The sequence below is a fragment of the Zonotrichia leucophrys genome, chromosome 17 (assembly GCF_028769735.1).
Source record: "Zonotrichia leucophrys gambelii isolate GWCS_2022_RI chromosome 17, RI_Zleu_2.0, whole genome shotgun sequence".
Lineage (NCBI taxonomy): Eukaryota > Metazoa > Chordata > Aves > Passeriformes > Passerellidae > Zonotrichia > Zonotrichia leucophrys.
In genome coordinates this window covers 82,148-102,284 of record NC_088186.1, presented here as the reverse complement: position 1 = coordinate 102,284, position 20,137 = coordinate 82,148, and the positions used below count along the sequence as shown (strand labels likewise).

Below are 20,137 nucleotides of genomic sequence, written 5' to 3'. Positions count from 1 at the left end.
CTCGTCCCAGCGTGCTCAGGGATGCGGGGATGGATGTTCATCCCAGGCGCTCGGCGGGCGCCAGCGGAGCCAGCAGACTAGCTCTGTGTAGCGCTGAGGGGCTCCTTTCTTAGTACTTCCTAGGTCATCTTTGTCAGGCAACAGCTCCAAAGCAGAAATAGTGGACGGTAAATTTGTCCAAATTCAAGCAAGCTCTTTTAAAACATTCTAATGCAGATTGCGAATTCATTATTTGGCTGAACCTCCGTGCATTTTGAATGCTTCTTCATACTTGTCCTGGTAATCTAAAGCCTGTTTCTCATTTGAGTGATGGGAATTCCTGCAATTTTCCTAAAACCTCTAAAAATTTGCTGTTATGAAACTCTGCGTGTAGAACGGTTTTGGTTAGTAGCTATTAGCTGTGGGCTTAAAAAAAGGTTTGTCAAATGAATGAATGAATTTAGAATCTGCCTTTATAACTTGTTGGGAATCCTGAAAAGAAATTAGCAAATTAAAAGTGAAACTTTACAACATAAAAATGGCTTTTTTTATTACAGTTTAGGAAACCAAATGGTTGTTTCAGTCACTGTATATCATTGGCATTATAAGAAAGCTGTATTGTACTAATGGGGTGTATTGTAATAATGGGCTTATTTGCAATGTGTCAGTCAGTTTTGAAGATATTTGGGTTTTGTAGAATTGGAGGAAACCAATATGAGGGCCCTTGAGTTAACCAGAGGACAAATAGAGAGGTTTAAAGACACTGTATTAAAACCAGTTCTGTTCAAGTTAAAACATGAACAAGTAGTTGTTTCTGTAATGACAGATTATTTCCATCATAAAAGTGAATGTCAGAAAAACCCTCACATCTAACTGTATTACACTATCAATTCAATATGCCTTAGGCTTTCTAAGTTTTTTGTACCTTCCCTGTATGGCCTGTGATTCCTTCAACTTACTATTGTTATGTTAATTATTTTCTATTTTAACTCAGAAGCTTATTTCTTTCTATTCTAAAGAGAGAGGACTACTGACTGGAGTGCCATTTCAGTGCTAGTTAGGAGCATAGTCTGGACGCTTGGGATTAAAGCAGTCCAAAGCTTTTTCCGATTTTATTCCAGTTTTATACTGAAAAAGCTGGCTTAATAGAATCAGAAAGTGATAATTCTGTTAATTTTTGACCGATTTAGCAACATTCCCATTAAACTTTCTTTCAACGTGAGTATGATTCACACTCCTTTCTTCCCAAGGTGCTTTTTCAGCCTAGGAGAGCGCTGCTCAAGGGAGGGAAGTGGCAGCAGGAAGAGCAAAGGGAGTGGGTTGCCATGAGTGTTTGTCAGGATATTAGAGTGGTTGTTTCCTGTCGTCGTTTCCTGATCAGTTTCTCCAGTTCCTAAGTTGCTTGTAGAGATAGATAGGTGATTCTCTAGCTGGATTACTACTTGGGTGGAGTATTTAGTTTTCATTTTAAAATGGACAGTTTTAGATTCTTTGCTTTTATAGGAAAATGCAGGTTTCTAACTTGAAGTTATGCCCCACAGCACCAAGGTTCTTGAAAAAAACTATTTCCTGAGGAGGAGGTTGTTGATTTAGGCTCATATTTATAAAGTATCCATAACCACTTTTAAGCTCTTTAATGTATAGTTTAGGTCCATTGATTTTAGGGCACTTAAATAAATGCAGTTAAATGCCTAAAATTTTTACTCAGTGAAGGAGCCTAGAGACTTCTCTTGTGGTGGATTTTTAGTCATTAAGCGTTCTCTTACAGGTAATTATGTTATAAATAAAATATTTGAAAAATCAAAATTAGCCAAACTCTGTTTCTGTGACTGTCCTCTTTGCTGAACAAGAAGCATATTTTTACACAGATCAGCCTTTTGATTAAGTACTGAGTGCTTTTTAGTCTCTTAAAAGCTGTCTAAATAACCTGTAAGCTTTTGTGTATGGCTTGTTCTAAATAGTATATGACAAAGCTTATTTCTTCAACCTGTTGCAGTTTTGTCTACGGGGAAAAAGAGAAGTTGTGCCGACTTGATAGATGACAGGGAGCTTTTATTTGGATGTGCCAGGTGTTTGTAGCATAGCTGAATTGTTTGTATAACAATAGGTGTTTGCTCCTTGGGAAGGACTGAACAGAAAAAACAGGATTTGCCTTTGTGTGGGCATTCTGCTTGGACCAAATGGGCATATCTTTTCCTTGGATTTGTAATGCTGTGAAGTGCAGTTCACTGTTTTTTTTTAAGAAGCTTTACACTGAATGATGTGTTTTGCAAAAGATTTCATAGTTGATTTCTCCTTCATCCTGAGAATCTCAGCAGTCAGCTTGTATTAAAGTCTATGATTAGAGAATAAAACACCCTACTAGCAGAAAGGTACTAACATCCAGTTATTTCTGGCTGTGAAGTCTGACAGTTGTCTTCAGCAGGGTAATGCAGTTGGGAAGGAGTGGTTTGAAAGACTTGGCTTTGAGAATGATTGAAAATACTATGAAGCATCTGGCCATAGAAATTAACTTTGAGTCATCTGAGTGATCAGAAATTCAAGGTAAGCAGAAAGAGATAAGAATGTGCCAATCTTGAAAAGGTAAACTTTGAGAAATTAAACAGATTGTTTTTCCAGACAGGGTGCAGTTAAGTTGTCAGATTCATTTGCCACAAGATCTTTCAATCTCAAAAGTTAAAAAAGGGAAAGTGCTTTTGTAGGAATAGCAGGGAAAAGAAAAAATTGATGGATCCAGAGAAAAAACATTGTAAAGAAAAATTACCACCCAGACTTAAACCTGAAAGTGTTTATGTAAGATCTGTCTCAGGAAGTCTCTAACCACCACTTGCTGCTGACAGGAAGCAACATCTGGAAAACAGCTATTGTACCTTTGCCTTTTTCCTATAGTCTTTTTTGAAGTATTTTCTGCTTTCTGACATTGGATAGCATGTGTTTAAAAAGGTTAAAATGCATCACTCTTAAAGCATTTAATCTTCTGTAATGTATTTTTCCTAATTCATGGAAAATGTATTAGGAAATAGCTGGGCTTTGGGGGAAATGAAAAAAAATTGACAGTATTCTGGAGAAAATCTTATTTGTTTAGGGGGAAAGCTTTGGTAGAAAGGTCCAGACAGTTTCAGAATTATTTAGCCTGTTTCAGTGGATAACAAAATGATCTGCACCAGTCACGGTACAGCTTCTTGAATGTAATTCCAGTTGAGTTCCTGGTAACATTTTCTTTCACAAATTGGTATTTTAGTTTGAAAGTTCCTTGGGTTTTACTGCACTTATTGATCTGGTTTTCTGTATTAGGCTTCATTGCTGTGGTGACAAATGCGGGATGATTAATTCCCGGGGTTGAATAGGGTGAGATTACTCAGGAAAGACTGAATCAAAAGATTCAGTCCAATCAAAGATGGAATCAACATCAAATTTTAATTTTGTTAGTTGCTGTAGATGTTGCTGATTCAGAATGAGCCAAAATAAGGTGCCCTGTCTAGCTCTACACTTTTATAAGGTAAATTTTGCTTATATCACATGATAAAAGAGATTGCTTGAAGTACTCACTTTATTCACAGTTAAAATTAGGGTCCATTGTCTGCTTGTATGTGCAGAGCCTTCCTGCTGCAGCAAATTAGTCCATAAAACTGCTGTACTCCAAACTCCCCTTCAATAATAGATATGCAGGTATAGGCCAGCACATTTTTCAAGCTTGTCATAGAACAGTAGAGTTGTGGCTTGAAGAGATCCCTGGAGATTACCTTATCTACCTTCTGTGGAAAGCAGGGCCATAAATTAGGTTACCCAGTGTCCAGTCAAGCCATATCTTGAGTATTTCCAGCAAGGGAAATTGCTGTCCTCCTCTGGGAAACCTATTTCAATATTTAAGTGTATTCACAGAGAAGAAGTTTGCTTATATGCAGATAGAATGCTCTCCCATCACTTCTTGACCTGTTGCTATCACTCTGGAGAGAGTATTTCCATCTTCCCCGTGACTGCTCTTGTGTACTGGAAGAGCAGTTAGGTTCCCTTCCTGCCTCTTCACTTCCCTAAGCTGAACAAACTCAATTCCTTTAGCCTTTTTTCATATGGCAAGCTTTCCAAACCTGTAATCACCTTGACGGCTGTCCATGGGACCATGTCATAAATGTGTGAAGTCTCTCTTCAGACATTTTATGATGAATACATTTCTGTATGTTACAAATTACATGATGTTGCCTTAGCAAAGGTTTGTCTGCATTTTTTTTTAGAGTATTTAAATCCTACCAAGGTTAACCAGTATATACATTTGGTTTTGTAGAAAAATTTTCCAGTCCTTAATCCTTGGAAAATATCCAGTCTTCTTGAAACCAGCAATACCACAAAACAGTTGGCTTTTTTGCCTATGAGCTAATCTCCTAACAATGGTGTCTTTGGTTTTACAAACTGCTGACTGTAGTAGTTTGGACTTTCTACCACGTAGTTAATTGATAAGTTACTGTCCCTCTGTCCTCTGCTTTGTTTAGTGTGATACAACCACTCTACTGTATGTAGGAAAATGCTTTCATAAATATACTTGACTACAAATTGGAAATATATCCTTGTCTCTTCTGGTCCTCCTGTCAAACCAGTGTCATTATTCAATTCGTGAGGAGCAAAAATGGAAAATAATTACTTTCCACAGATTCTCTTACTTTATGTGTGCCAGTTACTGTGTGTCTTGCAGACTCTGCTTCCTGTGCTGAAGGAATGCTCTATGCCCAGACATCTGTGTTACACACCAGCATATGTGCATTCAGGGGCTGTGAATATTTAGAAGTGTACATGATTGTAAGTAGGGAACTAAACTGTTCATTAAAACATTTAAGGGGTTTTTTTACACCATGTGTTTGTTCACAGTAACAGTACAATTTACCAAATAACTGTGATATTTATTATAGTACATGATCAAAATGTTACCTAAGAATAATAAATTGAAGTCCCCAGGCTTGTGTGAAATACTTCTCTATCAGCTGATTATTTTTTGTTGCAAAGTAGGGAATGTCTGACTGACAAAAATATCATACATCAGCTGTTTCCTAGCTTACTTGCATTTGCAGAATTGCACAGACCCTTAACAGACCACTATGCATGAAAATATGCAGTGGTGGGGTGGTTTAACCACCTAATTTTTTGTTTGTTGGCCGTACTATTTTTCAGTATAGTTTTATAGTCATTATTAAAAAAGTTTAAAAAATTAAAAAGTAAAAAAGACGCAGTTGATAATGATGCAAGTTTTCAGTCTTTATCTGCGCAGATGTTTTTTATGATTGGTTTTGCAACAGTGTATATTTGTGAAACAATTTTAGGTGCTGCAAGTTTTGGATTACACCTCGTGCCTGCAAATTGTCATAAACCCCCCAAATTCTGAATTGTTAGGAATAAATGTTGCTGCTCAGGTAAAAGAAATCTGTGGCATAGCAGAAAGCTTGAACCCAGGCTTTCTAACTTGGAGGAATATGCCAAAAAAAAACCAGATTCCTCTTTGTTTCTGTTACTGCTATTTAAAGTAATACCTGCCCAGCTTTTCTCATTAGTATAAATTTGTACATTATTTACTTGACTGAAAGTGTTTTGTCTTTCATAGCATGCTATATCCATCTTTCTTAATGAGGGTCAAATTGCATACTGTAGTTGTTCATGAACATTTTAAAGCTTACATGCTCCAGTTCAGGTTCTTCAGAACTGAGTGAAGCTGAATAACCATTCGTTTTTTGAGGGCTTGGCAGTATTTTTCTGAAGACCTCTTTGTTAGTACCCATCAACTCCAAAGTATGCTTATTTATTATCTGTCCCAGTGCTACTTTCTCAGAAGCTTTGAGTATTGAATAAAGAAAATAATAGGAGAAGCTTAACTGTAAATCAAGACACAAGTATACAGACTTGGGTTTGCATCCTGGTGAACACTGCAGTTCTCCATAAATATTTTTTCAATAAAATCTAGCCTTGGAAATTGTTGTCTGGTGGGTGGAGGACTCAAAATGTGGCATTGACTGCTACATTTGAAGTTCACTTTTTTGCCATAATAATGTTTTCCTGTCTTTAAACTGTTACTAATATTACTTCTTTGTTTGAACTCTCCAGTAGAAGTTTAAAAGCTTGGTATCTCAGGTTTGGTTTTCTTTTACCAGCTTAAAAATAATTTGTCCCTGTTACACAAAGGGATTTTCATTAATAAATGTAGTCCTGGATTATTTGGCTTTGCTTTCCTTAGCATGTGTTGTTACTTCCATGGGACCATAAACTAATGAACACTGTTGTCTGCATACAATATCCAGCTGCAAAATTAGTTCTGGTGACAATGGAGAAAAGTGAGTATCACTGGAAAATGATACTTGCCTGTGGAAGAAGCTGCCCATGAGCTCACTCTCTGGAAAATATCCTGGTGGCCTCACATCCTAGCTTTTTTCAGTGCACAGTAGCACAAATGTGAGCCAAAGTTTGAAAAGTTAGTGCTGTGTGTTTGCTTTGGCATGGGGCAGCCCTGAGGCTTTCCTTTGAGAAACGAGTCTTGAAGTCTTTTGCTGAAGGGAATTATTTTGTCATTCCTCTGTGCAAAATGAACTGATTCTTATCTATGCCTACGATTGCATCAGATATATAGAAGAGTTTAAAATATCACTGCCAAGATTAAAAAAAAATCATAAAACTTGATTATCCTTCTTGCTTTAAAGGAAGAGAGGGAGAGGAGCAATATGGGAAAGGGGTGGCTTGGCGTGTAATTACAAAAAATGTGTTCTTTTATATTCTAGCATGTTACAATCAGTTTAATTTTTTTTTACATCTGTCAGTTTGGGTTTTTTCTTCCTGCACCCCACTACCTACCAAAAGCCCATTTCCTTACACTTTTATTTAGAATTTGCAGGGCCTAGGCTAACACCTTTCATCCTTTTTGGTGCTTGTATACCTTGTTGGTCCTCATCTGTATGTTGTCCTGGAAAATAGATTCTTTGTCCTGAAAAAATGCTTACAACCACTACTGCAGAGTGGAAATGTGTTTATATCTTTAATATCAATGAGAAGCTACAGACTTCCTCAAAATAGCTGGAAAGTGGCCTTGACCCAGGCTGCCATAAGGCATGTTGCAGTGGAGAGGCTATGAGCAAACAGAAACTTTACAGTCATAACTCTAACTACATTTTGATGTGCCACTGGACAGGAGAGGACAGTGAAGAGCTGCTGTATGGAACCTCAGTCTAGGTATGACCTCTAGGTCATTGCAAAACCTTGGGGACTCAGGATTTGCTCAATGCTTAACTGCTACAGAGCCACTCTAATATTAAGGAAATTGGAGTTCTTCCCTCATTCTGAGGTATAGGGTGCCTGGTCTGTGCTGGCCTTGTGGAGGTGTTAGGGTCTCTCGAGTGTGTGGGATGATGGCCGAAGCAGTTCCCAGTGTGGTTGAAACCCTTGTTCAGATAAAGTTCAGAAAAGGTGAAAATAATAATTGCGTTTGGTTTTCCCTCTTTTAAAGCTAAGTAAGACTGAGACGTGGAAACAAAGCAGGACAAAAGTGCTGTTTATATTTCTCTGGTATGATAAGTGAAATTTAGTATGAGATAAAATAAACTGGTATGATTAATAGCTTATCTTCACAAGAGTGGAAAAGGACAAACAAAGAGTAGGTATTGCTGCCCTTCACAAACTTGTACAAAATTGTCTTCTAATCACATAAAGTCATACTTTTTTCCTTTTTGCCTCTCTGCTTTTTGTATGTATTTTTATAATCTAGGAAAGCAAACCCCAATTACTCCCTCTTCCTTTAAACTCATCCTTTGGCTTGAAGAATTACTGTAGCTAAGAAGTAGAATCACATTGGCATACTTTATCAGTAGGTCTAAAACTACCAACTACTAATATAAATTACAAAAACAGAGGGGTTTTTGTTTTGTTTTGTTTTAAGAAAAGGAAGCAAATAAAACAATAATTCAAAACATTAATAACTTTTGATTATACATCATTCTGTCTTTCTAGAGGTAGAAATGTGTAGAGAGAGAAATGAAGATAAGTTGAGAACGGTTTTTAGAAGATACTGTTTGGGAGAAAGCAATAAATACTGCAGGTTACTGTTAAGATAAAACTGTTAAGGTAGTCAGAGTCATATGAACCTCTGGTTTATAAACTGTACTTATATTTATGAGATAGATAAAAATATATAAATATGATTATATATAAAACATACAAAATAATTATATAGCTATATAAATAAATATATTAAAAAAGAGATATATTTCTTCAAGAGAGGATTTTTAATATGGGATGAAAATTATCTGTGTCATTGCAGAAAGTTAAACTAGACTATAAAACTTGACCTGATTTCTAAGCATCTTTTTCTTTGTTTAAACTCCAGCATGACTGGAAATTCCCATGGTTTGTATGTTGTTCAGTTGTTAATCCAGCTCTCTTCCACTCATTTACAAGGTCTAAATGTCCCTTTTGGTTTTGGTGGGATTATTAAATTACCTTTGGTCTCTGGAGCACTCTCGTATTTATCATGTCAGTGGGTCTAATGGGCATATATGGTTCTTTCATAGTCCAAATTCACAGATTGCTGCGCACTTGAGAGACAGTTATGGCCTTATGCTTTCCAGGCAAAGCATTAAACAGTTCATAACAAACTGAATTTGTTCTGGCTTGTTGTCGCCTCTTTGTCTGTCTCTTCAGTTTTCAATAACAGGTCATGTGGTTTCTTCATTCATTCCTCCCTAAGCAGTGTAAGGCTTTTTCAGAATGCATGAATGAATAAGGTATAAACCTAAAGAAATTAGGTATTGCAACCTGGCTAATGCTGGACCTAACACAGTGTGATCCAATGAGCAACGTACGGTCAAGATGGTAGAGATCTGAGGAAACAGATGTGTGGCGAGCTCAGCTTGAGTGAGAAAAAGACTTGCAAAGGATTTCCAGAAAGTATTCCTAAGTCTCAGGGCAGAAAAGTTAATGGAGCTCTTCCCCACTGGTGGCAGACAAAGGAGGTATTGCAGTGGTCTCTGGTCATGGGAGCCAGCAGCACTGTGTCCCCCCACTGTCAGCACCACTGCCTGGGGCAGCTCTCATTCTTTTCTTAGTGTCCTTTTTATGGTCCTGCAAATTGCTCATAGTAGGCAGTAGCCTAAGTGCTAAAAAGCTTTTCTTTTTAAGGGAACTCATGGAACTCAAGCAGTAATTATGGAAATTTTCAAAATGCAAATCCCAAGATCTCCTTTGTTTAATGGGCCCAGAGCACAGGGGGGGTAAACAGCTTCTGGATGCTATGTTCATTAAAAATTATGCAACTGTTTCTGTTTGAAACACTAGATCAATTGGTTGATTGATTTGTTTGTTTCAGGAATTTATCTCTTGGATTTAATCTACATAGATTCTGCATATCCTGCTTCAGACAGCATAATGGAGAATGAACAAAGATCCAATCAAATGAACAATATTCTCCGAATAATAGCTGATCTGCAAGTATCCTGCAACTATGGTTGGTAAATATTGTTATGCCTATCAAGCCTTAACTAAAATTTCTTTAGTGTGAAATTGTGGAAGCAGATTCTGAGGGAATGCAAGAGGCTAATGTTGGTAGAGTTGAACACTAGTAAGTGATGTAGCTTCCACTTCTGTGTAGCTTCAGTCTTACCAGCAAATTGGGCAGATAAGCATGTATTCAAAATTGTAAGAGCTATAACAGAGGTTGTGTACAGTTCACTGTTACATGTGGGGTACAAATGACATACTTTCAAGTGCAGCTATTGCCTTTGGCTTATATACTGTTTCCACCAGGGCAATCAGAGAGATTATCTTAATATCTTCCCTTTACTTTGCAGTAGATACGATGTCTAGAGTGTGGAATGTGTTCATTTGGTTATCATTTTGTTGTTAGCATCCTGGTGATATATTTACAAAATGAAATACAAATATTTCAGTCTACACTTGGTTGTTCAATGTGCTAAGCTTTTGTGCGTGTGTTGCTACTGGATGAAGTCAGGAAAAGGAGGGGTTGTTTCTTTTTGTTAACAGAATTTTACTCTAAAAATAGTTTCTGCAGTTCTAGCCTGCTAGTGAAGCTGTATATCAATAAATGTGCTGATTTTGGTGTCTTAGTGAATACTCAGTGTACTCTTGGTGACTTAGCACGAATTTTCATTGGTTAAACTTGAAACAAGCTGAAAAGCCTTGAGTGCAGCTAAACAATAAAATTCAGAAAATTTAAAAGCTGAAGTTTTGGAGAGCTTAAAGAAAAAGGATTGTTACATTGTGAAAAAACAAGGTGAGATGTTAACTGTGTATGCTTAAGTATCCAGCCCTTTTTTGTCAACTTCGGTATTTCAAAGTATTTAAAGGTAGGAATTAGGCATGATTACGTATGATTCTGAACAGCTAGATCATTCAGGTACCATTTTCTTATTGTGAGTTTCATATTGTCTCTGAAAATTTTGGATGACAAAGAAACCTCCTTATTTCATTGACCCTTTCCGTTTTACAATTTTGGTAGCTTGCTGCAGTGCTTTGCATTACCTTTGAGTCCTTTGTTAAAATTAAGATGAAAATTAAAATACGGCCTTGAAACAATATTCTGGCATAATGGATGCCTTTAAAACAGTTACCTTTACAAGACCGCAAAACTTTAGTTATGTACTACAAGGCATGTTCCTGTCCATGCACCATGTGTCAAGAGGTTTTTCTGTCATTCTGAACTTAGTGTCTTTCATTCTCCTCAGTTCATGAACATATGGGAACCACTAATACCTATGGCTAAAGGCTTTGATTTTCCCTAGAACAATGAACAAAAAATTCAAGCAGTTTTGCAGCAGAAAATTTTTTTCCACCAGTGAGATAACATCTAATGAAATCCACCAGCTTTCATGATGATGAAATGCATCTGTATTTTCTTTAACAACTGAGAGCATCACTTTTGCTCAGTCAAGTCTTAAACACCTTTTTAGGGTCAAAGTATTAGTTCTGCCCAATTTACTTTTTAGGGATGTTCAAATTCTGTTTCCATGAAGGTATCATAAGATCAAGAAAAAGAAATCACCTGAAAAAATTATAATTCTGAATGACAGAAATGTTAATGGTTTTTGTTTGTTTGAACATCCCACAGATTATCTCACAACACTTCCCCATGTGCAAAAGTATTTGAAGTCTGTCCGTTACATTGAGGAACTTCAGAAGTTTGTAGAAGATGACAATTACAAGTAAGTACTGTTCTTTTCTTCAGGCATTGAGAAATGTAACAGACAGATTACTTAGTCATTAGTTTTATTAAGAACTGAGCAAAAAGCCCTTGGCTGAACATGTTTTAAGGTGTTTCTGCTAAGTAAAATCCAGAGTTACTGTCTTTCTTTATGACTATAAGCAAATTTACAAAGTGAAATGTACTAGTGCAAAGTAACAGTTTAGAGTAGATGAAAATCTAGTCTTTATTCTATTAATTGATGATTGTGTTCTGGGAATTTTGTTCAGTAATACTAAAGTTATCTCCAAGATGTCCAGCATTGACTCTATAGTATTATGAATAATACATTGAGGACATCTACCAATGTCAAGTTATTGTTTTTAGTAAGTTAATACTAAGTTTTGGGGGTTTAAACATATTAAAACAATGTTTACAAAGGACCCAGAGAAGAGTTAACCCACACAGAGGTTTGAAGCAGGTGCCAGAGAGGTCATTGGTCAATATGTGAACATGCTCTAGTTAAAAGTGATAATCCCTGGCCAGTAATTCTGAGAGAACTAGAAAGTTGTCATAGACTAAGGAACTGAGGTTTTAAATAGCTCGATGCAATGCTATACAATTAGCTGTTGACAAATAGAGTAACTATTTAAGCAGAATTTGAAGTATTCAAAGCAAACATATGTTCAGTCATACAATGGTAGTATAAAATATTTTAGCATATGTTTTAGAGAGCAGGGTGGTAATGAACTTCCTTAAAACCGGTCTTGTTACCAGTTTTGTTAAATACTTCAGTTAAGAATTTTGTCTCAGAATTTATGTGTACTTAGACCATATGCTAATAATACAGTGATGGAAGGGTTCATTGAAATAGAATGTGGTTTGGATACCACAAAGAAACAATCTGATGGCTAAAATAATAGTGCCACAAACCCTGGAATGTTATATAATTATTCTAACACTAGTTTATAGGTGTTGATCAGTAGATAGCTGTCACAAGTGAGATACAGCACTTGACTAATTCATCCCTACTGCCTATCAAATATAGTGTTTCTATGAAAAAATAGAGTTGTTTATACTGCTTCAGAAGAAGCTGGTGAGAGCTTACATGGAGCATTGTATGCAGTTCTGGCCATCCATGAGGGTCTAAGTAAATGATGGTGCAAAGGAATGTGTAAATTCCTTTACTCAGTCCCATGACATTGTATATGTTTCACTCACAGACACATTGTGCAAGAGATGCACACTGACCATGAGCAGTGCGCAGAGTCTTTGAAAAGGTCAAGAGGTCCAAGACTTTTATTAAGGGTAGTCTGAGATTTAAACCTCAGTGTTGAAATTTAACAAATGGTCTTTCTTTACTAATGTTGCACACGCTTCTGTGCTTCATTCAAGTTGTGAAGACAGAGAAAAATTAAACTAAGCAGTCATTGGCAAAGGTGAAGAACTGTAGTTAGTAGAGGCTTTACAACCCCTGGATTGGATTAAAGAAACTGTTCATATTGTTAAATTTGATTTTTAGATGGAGTTTCCTGATGATGCATCAGTGTTAACCCCATGTATGCAACATCTTTCATGAACTGTACTATTTCCGAAAGAATGAATTAAACAAGTGTTTTCCATAAACATATGACACCATAATATAATATTTGTAAAAACTAGAAGTAATTCTATTTTAAATTTGAATATTAATGTAAATTTAGTAGCAAGTTTGCTAATAATGCTTGAAGGCATTTGATATATCTTAAAGATCATGTAATCCTTAATTTTTAAAATTTAGTTATTTGTGAGATTAATACAATCAAGTTTAGTGGTTTTCTTTCCAGGCTTCACTGTGGCAAGGAAAAACTGGAGTAAAGTCACAAAAGGTATTAAAAAGAGGGAAAGATTTGATTCTTACCACAGGAAAGTTGCTACAGCTTATATACATTGGAGAACTTTGATCTTTCTCTACCATGTTTGTTTCATCAGAATAAAACTAATTAATTAATATAACTAATTAAATATAACTAATTAATAAAATTAATTTAATTAATTCATCAAAGCACATCACTTCTACCCTTAAAGAAAACTCTCATTCCTCTTCCATTTTACACTAGGTAAGAAGTTTTTGGATTTTGTTTTAAGTATTTGATTTCACATTTTCCTCTCAGTCAGTTTCCCTTTAGTTTCATAGCATTTTCTGGTCCCATGCCAGAAGAAAATGTAAGCTTTAAAAATGCAGAGAGTACTAAGCTTTTAGAGTGGGTAAGAATCTCTTCTGTTTTTTCTTTGCAGTGACTGCTCTTTTTGAGCCAGGGACAGCATTAGGGCTCTAATGCAGAGAAATGTGTGTCACCTTTGGCATGAAGAGCAGAACTATCTCAGTACCAGGCTGTCAGGAAGAGACACTTAGACAGTTGTCCTAAAACATATTGGCAGAATCTCAACATGTGTTTTGCCAAATGAAAACCTCAATTACACTGGCAAGGAAAATATGGCAGCCACTTTATATAAACAAAGCTTTTCGCTACAATTTTTTTGTGCCAGTCCAATTGCTTCCTTTAGGTTTGTGCTTGTCAGCAAGTAGGAATGCTCCCGAAAACCCCTGACAATGATGTCATATCCTAAAAATAACAGATCTTTCTTGGTCAGCCCATATACTGTTTTCTGCAGAAGCTGCTCAGTTTTAGCAGTATGTAGCATTGTGGCGCAATGCCTTATCCTCTCCTAACCAGACATACCTTGCAGCCATTCCTATAAATTTTTTTTTCTGACCTTTTGGCATTGTTAGGTCAGGCCTTGTATTCTCACAGTTGTTTCTTGAGTGAAACCAGTTTGAAGACTGTTATTTGTGTTTCAGTATTATCTGTCGGGACAGGACAGGACCATCAGGCTGCTACCTATGCCTATAACTTGGTTCTTCAGAGCATATTAGGCAATAGAGTAATAAGATGACTTACAGAAAAATCAGTTCAAATTTAGGTTCAGATAAGGCAAGATGCTGTGGGAAAACATTCAAGAGAAATTGATTGGCAGTTAAAAGGCTATACTGACTCCTAGCAATGCTGGTGCTATAGAAGTCCTAGCTGTACCGTGTTAGTTCCAGTCCTATGGGAGCAGGTATTAAATGGCAGATGCTTAGTACTTCAAGGGAGTAGTAGTACTTAAATTAGTACTTGCAGCAGTGAACCTTGGTTGCAGTTCGTCTTCAATAAGCCTCCCAGGCAGCTGTATTCCCTGGATCTTTTCCACCAAGAGTTGTGGTGAAAGGCGGGGTGGAAAAAAACCTTCATTGTTAGTCTGAGATTCATAGTGATCCAGTGGCCATATGGTTCAGTAGCTGTAATTGTGGCTTGACTGCCTCTTCCACAGGACACAAAAATAGAATCATAGAAGCATGGAATCACTAAGGTTGGAAAAGACCTCCAAGATCATCAAGTTCAACCTTTGACCGATCACCACCTTGTCAACTAGACTAGGTAAACTGAGTGCCACATCCAATTGTTTCTTGAACAGCTCCAGGGATGATGATTTCACTACCTCCCTGGTCAGCCCTTTCCCAATGCCTGACAACCCTCTGTGTGACAAAATTCTCCCTGATGTCCAACCTGAACCTCCCCTGGCACAGGTTGTGATTGTTCCCCCTAGGCCTGTTGCTGGTTGCTCCCCAGCTGGCTATACCCTCCAGTCAGAGAATTGCAGAGTCTGCAGAATCTTTTGGGTCCTTTTCCAGCTTTGTTGCCCTTCTGTGGTCATGCTCCAGTACATCAATGTCTTTCCTGTGGTAAGGCTCCCGGAACTGAATCCAGGATTCAAGTTTTGGCCTCACCAGTACAGAGGGAGAATCACTTCCCTAGTCCTGCTGGCCGCAGTACCTTTGATACAGGCCAGGATGCCACTGGCCTTCTTGCCCACCTGGGCATACGCGAGCTTATGCTCAGCTGTTGTTGACCAGCACCCCTAGGTCCCTTTCTCCTGGACCACTCTCCAGCCACTCTTTCCCATCCTGTAGCAATGCATGGGGTTGTTGTAACTGAATTGCAGGAACCAGGACTTTGTCTTGTTGAACCTCACATCACTGATCTCAGCCCATGAATCCAGCCTGTCCAGATCCTTCTGCAGAGCATTCCTACCCTCCAGCACATCAACACTCTCACCCAGCTTACTGATCTTACCAAGAGTGCACTCGATCTTCTTGTCCAGATCATCAACAATGATATTAAATAGGACTGTGCGCAAGACTGAGCCGTGGGGAACCGCCATTAGGGACTGGCCCCAACTGGATGTGGCACCATTCCCTACCACTCTCTGGGTCCAAGTCATCCAACTTCACATCCCAGTGAAGAGTGCACCTGTCCAAGCCTTGGGCTGCAGCCTCTCCAGCAGCAGGAGAATATTGGGGGATACTGGGGGACAGTATCCTTCCAGCAGAAGGTCCCAGGAACCTACTGTTGCTTGACCTACTGTCATAGGACCTACTGTTTAAATGCTAGACAGGCAGCCCAGAATGTTCCAGATATGCCAGACCCGTCTTGTTTGGTATGCAAATAATGGTCAGAAGTGCCTTAAGGGACAGCTTTGAGGACTGGAGTGCTTTGATGCAACTAATATCATCCTTGTTTCAACAAAGATTATTAAGTTTTGTTCAGCCTCCTCATGGAGCAGCTAAACTTCTGTGAAAGACTATTCTTTGTCTTAATTTACTTGCTTGATACAAGAAAAATTGAGTAACAGTGGCTGTACTGTCCTAGCAATAGTTCCGTCCTGTACTGGAGAGTATGAACTATGTTCAAGACTGACTCTCTATTTCATTTTCTGCATTATGTTAGTTTCCTCTTTTCCTGCTTGCTAGGAAGGTTACTCTAAAATGAGCTGTATGGCCCAGTAGCAGAGGGTTATTTAAAACTAGGTTGAAATAGAGGTCCATCCATCTTACTTTCCAGAGCATACCTGCCCTAACATGTTCCAGAAAATATTTTGAGTATCAGGCTTAAAAAAACCAAAAATTGTTCAGTCATCTTTCTACAATCCAAGAACAAATCCTTCACATACTCTTCTGCACCTGTTCCTGTAGAAGCTTTGTCTTAATTTCCAATGGTAGATTGGTAGATTGGTATTTGTTAATTCAGCAAATCTCTATGCTGTTTTTTTTCCTAGAGATTTTACTTTCAATTTTTGTTTGACCTAAGATTATTAATACTAACTCCTCAGTTTTGAAGTTTAGGTTTTTGTGGGCAGTTTCTAAGGCTGATATCTAGGATTTATCCTGATGTGTCTCTTAGCTGAACTCTTGCAGTATAATTTTGGAATGTTGAAATTTTGTATGTCAGCATTTAGACCATGCACTAAAACTAGGCTTCCTTACCATGGTAAATCAAAGATTTGTTTTTTGAAAAGGATTCCTGAAACAAACAAAAAAAATCCTAATACTACTGTGATATTGGATGAATATCACAGAATAGTGACTTCTGAGATGAATTTCTGATGTTACACAGGGGCCAACACAAAACAGAGTGTCTTTATGCCTTATGAGTGGTTTATTAGGCACGCTGGAACCAAGGTAGTTTTTTATTTAAAGTAATGCTAGTGATTGACATTGAACAGTCATCTGTGAGAGTGTCGTTAGGTGTTTGTGGATATGGATGATGCATGTTGGCGGTAAGCACATCAGGTCTCAAAGTATGCACTGATCTATTGAAAGTATCACACTAAGCCTCTCAGGGGCCACACCAGATTCTGGCTCCAGGGTCCTCTTTGGGATACGCTGAGCATGTGTGTGCATGTGTGGAACTTGTGCTGCTCCATGGAAAATGGAGTGTCAGAGGAATTGCAAAATTGAATTTAGGTGGTGGCAAACAAGCCAGGACTGATTGAAACTGTACTGACTGTCAGTATCTCTTCTTGGAAATAAAGAATGTTTTTGATTGCTTCCAGCCTTGTGGAGGAGAGGGGGAATAGAGGAGAAGGTGACTCAGGAATGACATCTCGTTGTCAGAGTATATTCCCTTTTCTCAACAGTTTATTTTAAATATAACATGTCAGCATGAGTATTTTATATTTACCAAAATACATTTAGGCTTGCATTTATTTGTTCTTCTTTTAATACATCTGTATTTTCATAAGTTGAAAACAGATAAATTGCATTCTAGTTTTTCTGGAAACATTGCAGAATTCTGGCATCATGGAAGTTAATGTCCAAACTGTCAGAGACTTAGAAAGAGCTGATTCAGAGTGCAGTTTAACATAACCAAACAGATAACCAACATTATCTAGCTTCCCATATTCTGGGGAGATGACCAGCGGAGAGTGATGTAATCTTATTTGATAGCACTGGAGACTCATTTGTTGCTCTGTTGGTGAATTCCAACACAGAAGTGCAGCACAAAACACACATGCTTTCTAAATGGTGTAATCATAGCATAGCTCTTCCTAAAACCTTGTTAAAAACATAAAGGTGTCAGGTTTTTCTTCCTGCTGTTATGTTCCTCTTTTCTTCCTCACAAGAATAATTTTAGGCAGAAAGAGAGAGAAATAATGTAGTGCAAGTAGTTGCATGGAAGTTGATCTCACTTTTGTCACTAAAGAAGGTGTAAGAATGCACTTGCCTTAAGTCTTCATTAAGGACTTCATTAAGTTCTTTTGTCTTTTTTCCATACTGAAAGAAATTCCCATGTGATCAACATTTGAATCTTGCACTGACTTGTATTATTGTAACTTTCTAGGAGAGTTATGTTTACTGATTCCTGGTCACAGAAATCAAGTGGACAGAAAGAAAAGTAGTCTGGAAAGGAATGATTCATTACCTACTTGAAATACATTACTTTGGGTAGTTAAAAGAATCTAGTACTGTCAGAAGAATAAAAATTCAAAAACATGAAAAGGACTGTAGCTTTGTTACCTGACTTCACACTAAAACATAGTTGACAATGTTGGAATATTGTAGAGAAGGAACTGAAAGGTATTCCCAATAAAGAGTAGTAAGGAAAGTGATGGCTGAGCCATACATGATATTTTGAAATGCTGCCATAGGTTTCTCCCTCCACCACTTTGCATGTTTTTAATGAAGTCAGAAAGCCTTTCCTTGGGGTGCACAGCAAGGTGCTGAAGCTTTCCAGCTTTCGTGTGTGTTCACTGCTGGGCAATGACAGCAGTTATTTTCTTTGGATTTATGCCTAGTCCATTAAAGTTTACTTAACATTGTAGTCCTTCATACCTTTTTGTCAGACTGGTACAGAGCAAAGGACTCATGAATATCTAGTTAAGACTGCCTAAACTTGAGAAATGGCAGAAGTGATGTGCATTGGGAGATTGAGATTTGTTGGAATGCTGAGAGCACAAGAGTGAGTACATAATAAAACACATGGAGTGAGGCAGCGTGGCATATAATACTTTCTTCTAATCACTTTCTTTTACTATAAGGTGTTGGTCACTTTGCTCTATTAAGCTTCTTTTCTGTAATTCACAGTAACAAAATAGATATTTCTGTGTGCACATTTCGACATGGTAACAGGAAATTTGCTTTCATGTTTAGAGGGAATAAAATGTTAGGTTTGTATACAAATTACTAACTTTTTGAGGTTTTTTTTCCCAAGGCAAAAGACTGGATGAACTTATGTTTTTGAACTGAGAGGGAGGATTAAATAATGATTTCTCCTTCTGCTTTCATAGACTTTCCTCAGAGTTTCTTTCTTGTTCTTACACGTAGTGATTTACTTTAAAAAAAAATTGTTTTGTTACATCACAGAATAAATAACTACACTTCCAAGACAGTAAAATGCTAGTTAGCACTGCCGAAATAATTACGTCTTCAATTTCTTTCAACTTTTATTGAGAATTTTTTTTTTTGTTAATTTCTCTAAAAACTTGTTTTTCCAGATTATCTTTAAGAATTGAGCCAGGTAACAGCTCTCCTCGACTGGTTTCCTCCAAAGAAGATCTTGCAGGTATAAAACATCATTTGAAAATTTGAGTAAGGAAATAATTTTAATTACAGAAATCTTCTACTGAAGTATATAGGAAAACCCAAAGGTTCATCAGTAGCATGAGTCAACAAGAAAGATTGCTGACTTGTATGAAAGCAGTTCCAGTTTAAGGGATGTCACAGAGTGTTTGCTAGTGTTGGAACAGGTGTCAGAATATGGGATTTTTTTACAAATGCTTGTGTTTTCATCATTATTTAATAAGTGAAGAAAAAAGAGCCCTCTTGCAATGAAAAAAAAAAAAAACAGTGCAGTGAATAACACAGGAAATTCTTTCCTCAGGTTTCTGTGTGATCACATACATTTGAGACAATTTCACTGTGGACAGCAGGAGGACAAAAGATTTGTAGCAACAATAGCTTCTAGAAATATCTGGAAAACTGGAGTACTATCCATAAGTTGACAAAAGCTAATCTGCTGTTTATTGCTATGACCAGACTAAACTAACATCAGGCTATGTGAAATGTACTTCCTGCTATATGAGCTATTAACTCAAAAGCTGTTCTGTTTTAATCTCTTGAACCTGAATAGCCAATTTTCTGTTTCATTATGTAAAAAAACCTGTGTGAATGTAAAAACCCCAAGGAGTCCAGACCACAGCTGACATGCATTTATTTAATTGGCATTCAAAATGTCTTTTCTTCTCACCAATGAAAGGCAAAGTAAATGAGAGAAAGAAAAAGGAAGACGCTAAATATAAAATAAGGAAAAGGCCCACGTGTTTTTCCTCTGCCTCCCAGCTCTTCATGTTGGCTGCTGTCAAATGACCAGTTGTTTATAGGGAACCTCTTGTTGGTCCTAGTATTGTGATTGCTATTCCCAGAGTTAGATAAACATTTGGCCTGGTCTTCAGTTTCTTTAAGAAGGTGCTTTTCCTTTCCCTGCTTAATGCTCAGTATTATTAATTGCTGCATAAAGGAATAGTTCACAGGATATTTTGGGTTTTTATTAGATGAGTTCAAAAGTAGTTCGTAATGAACACTTTCTTCATACAGAAATGCATTTGGAAGTTAACTTCCGCACAGGAGCCATCACAGTG

General features: G+C 37.3%; 1 protein-coding gene across 2 annotated transcripts in view; it reads left to right on the top strand.

Moving 5' to 3' along the window:
• Nucleotides 1-20,137, top strand: part of RALGPS1 (Ral GEF with PH domain and SH3 binding motif 1) — a 76,430-nt gene that overhangs the window by 35,169 nt on the left and 21,124 nt on the right. For both annotated transcript variants that reach the window (XM_064727395.1, XM_064727394.1), the window contains exons 11-13: nt 9,308-9,445; nt 11,066-11,159; nt 18,995-19,062. In XM_064727395.1, the coding sequence (XP_064583465.1) occupies nt 9,308-9,445; nt 11,066-11,159; nt 18,995-19,062 (300 nt within the window). The remainder of the gene's footprint in view (nt 1-9,307; nt 9,446-11,065; nt 11,160-18,994; nt 19,063-20,137) is intronic.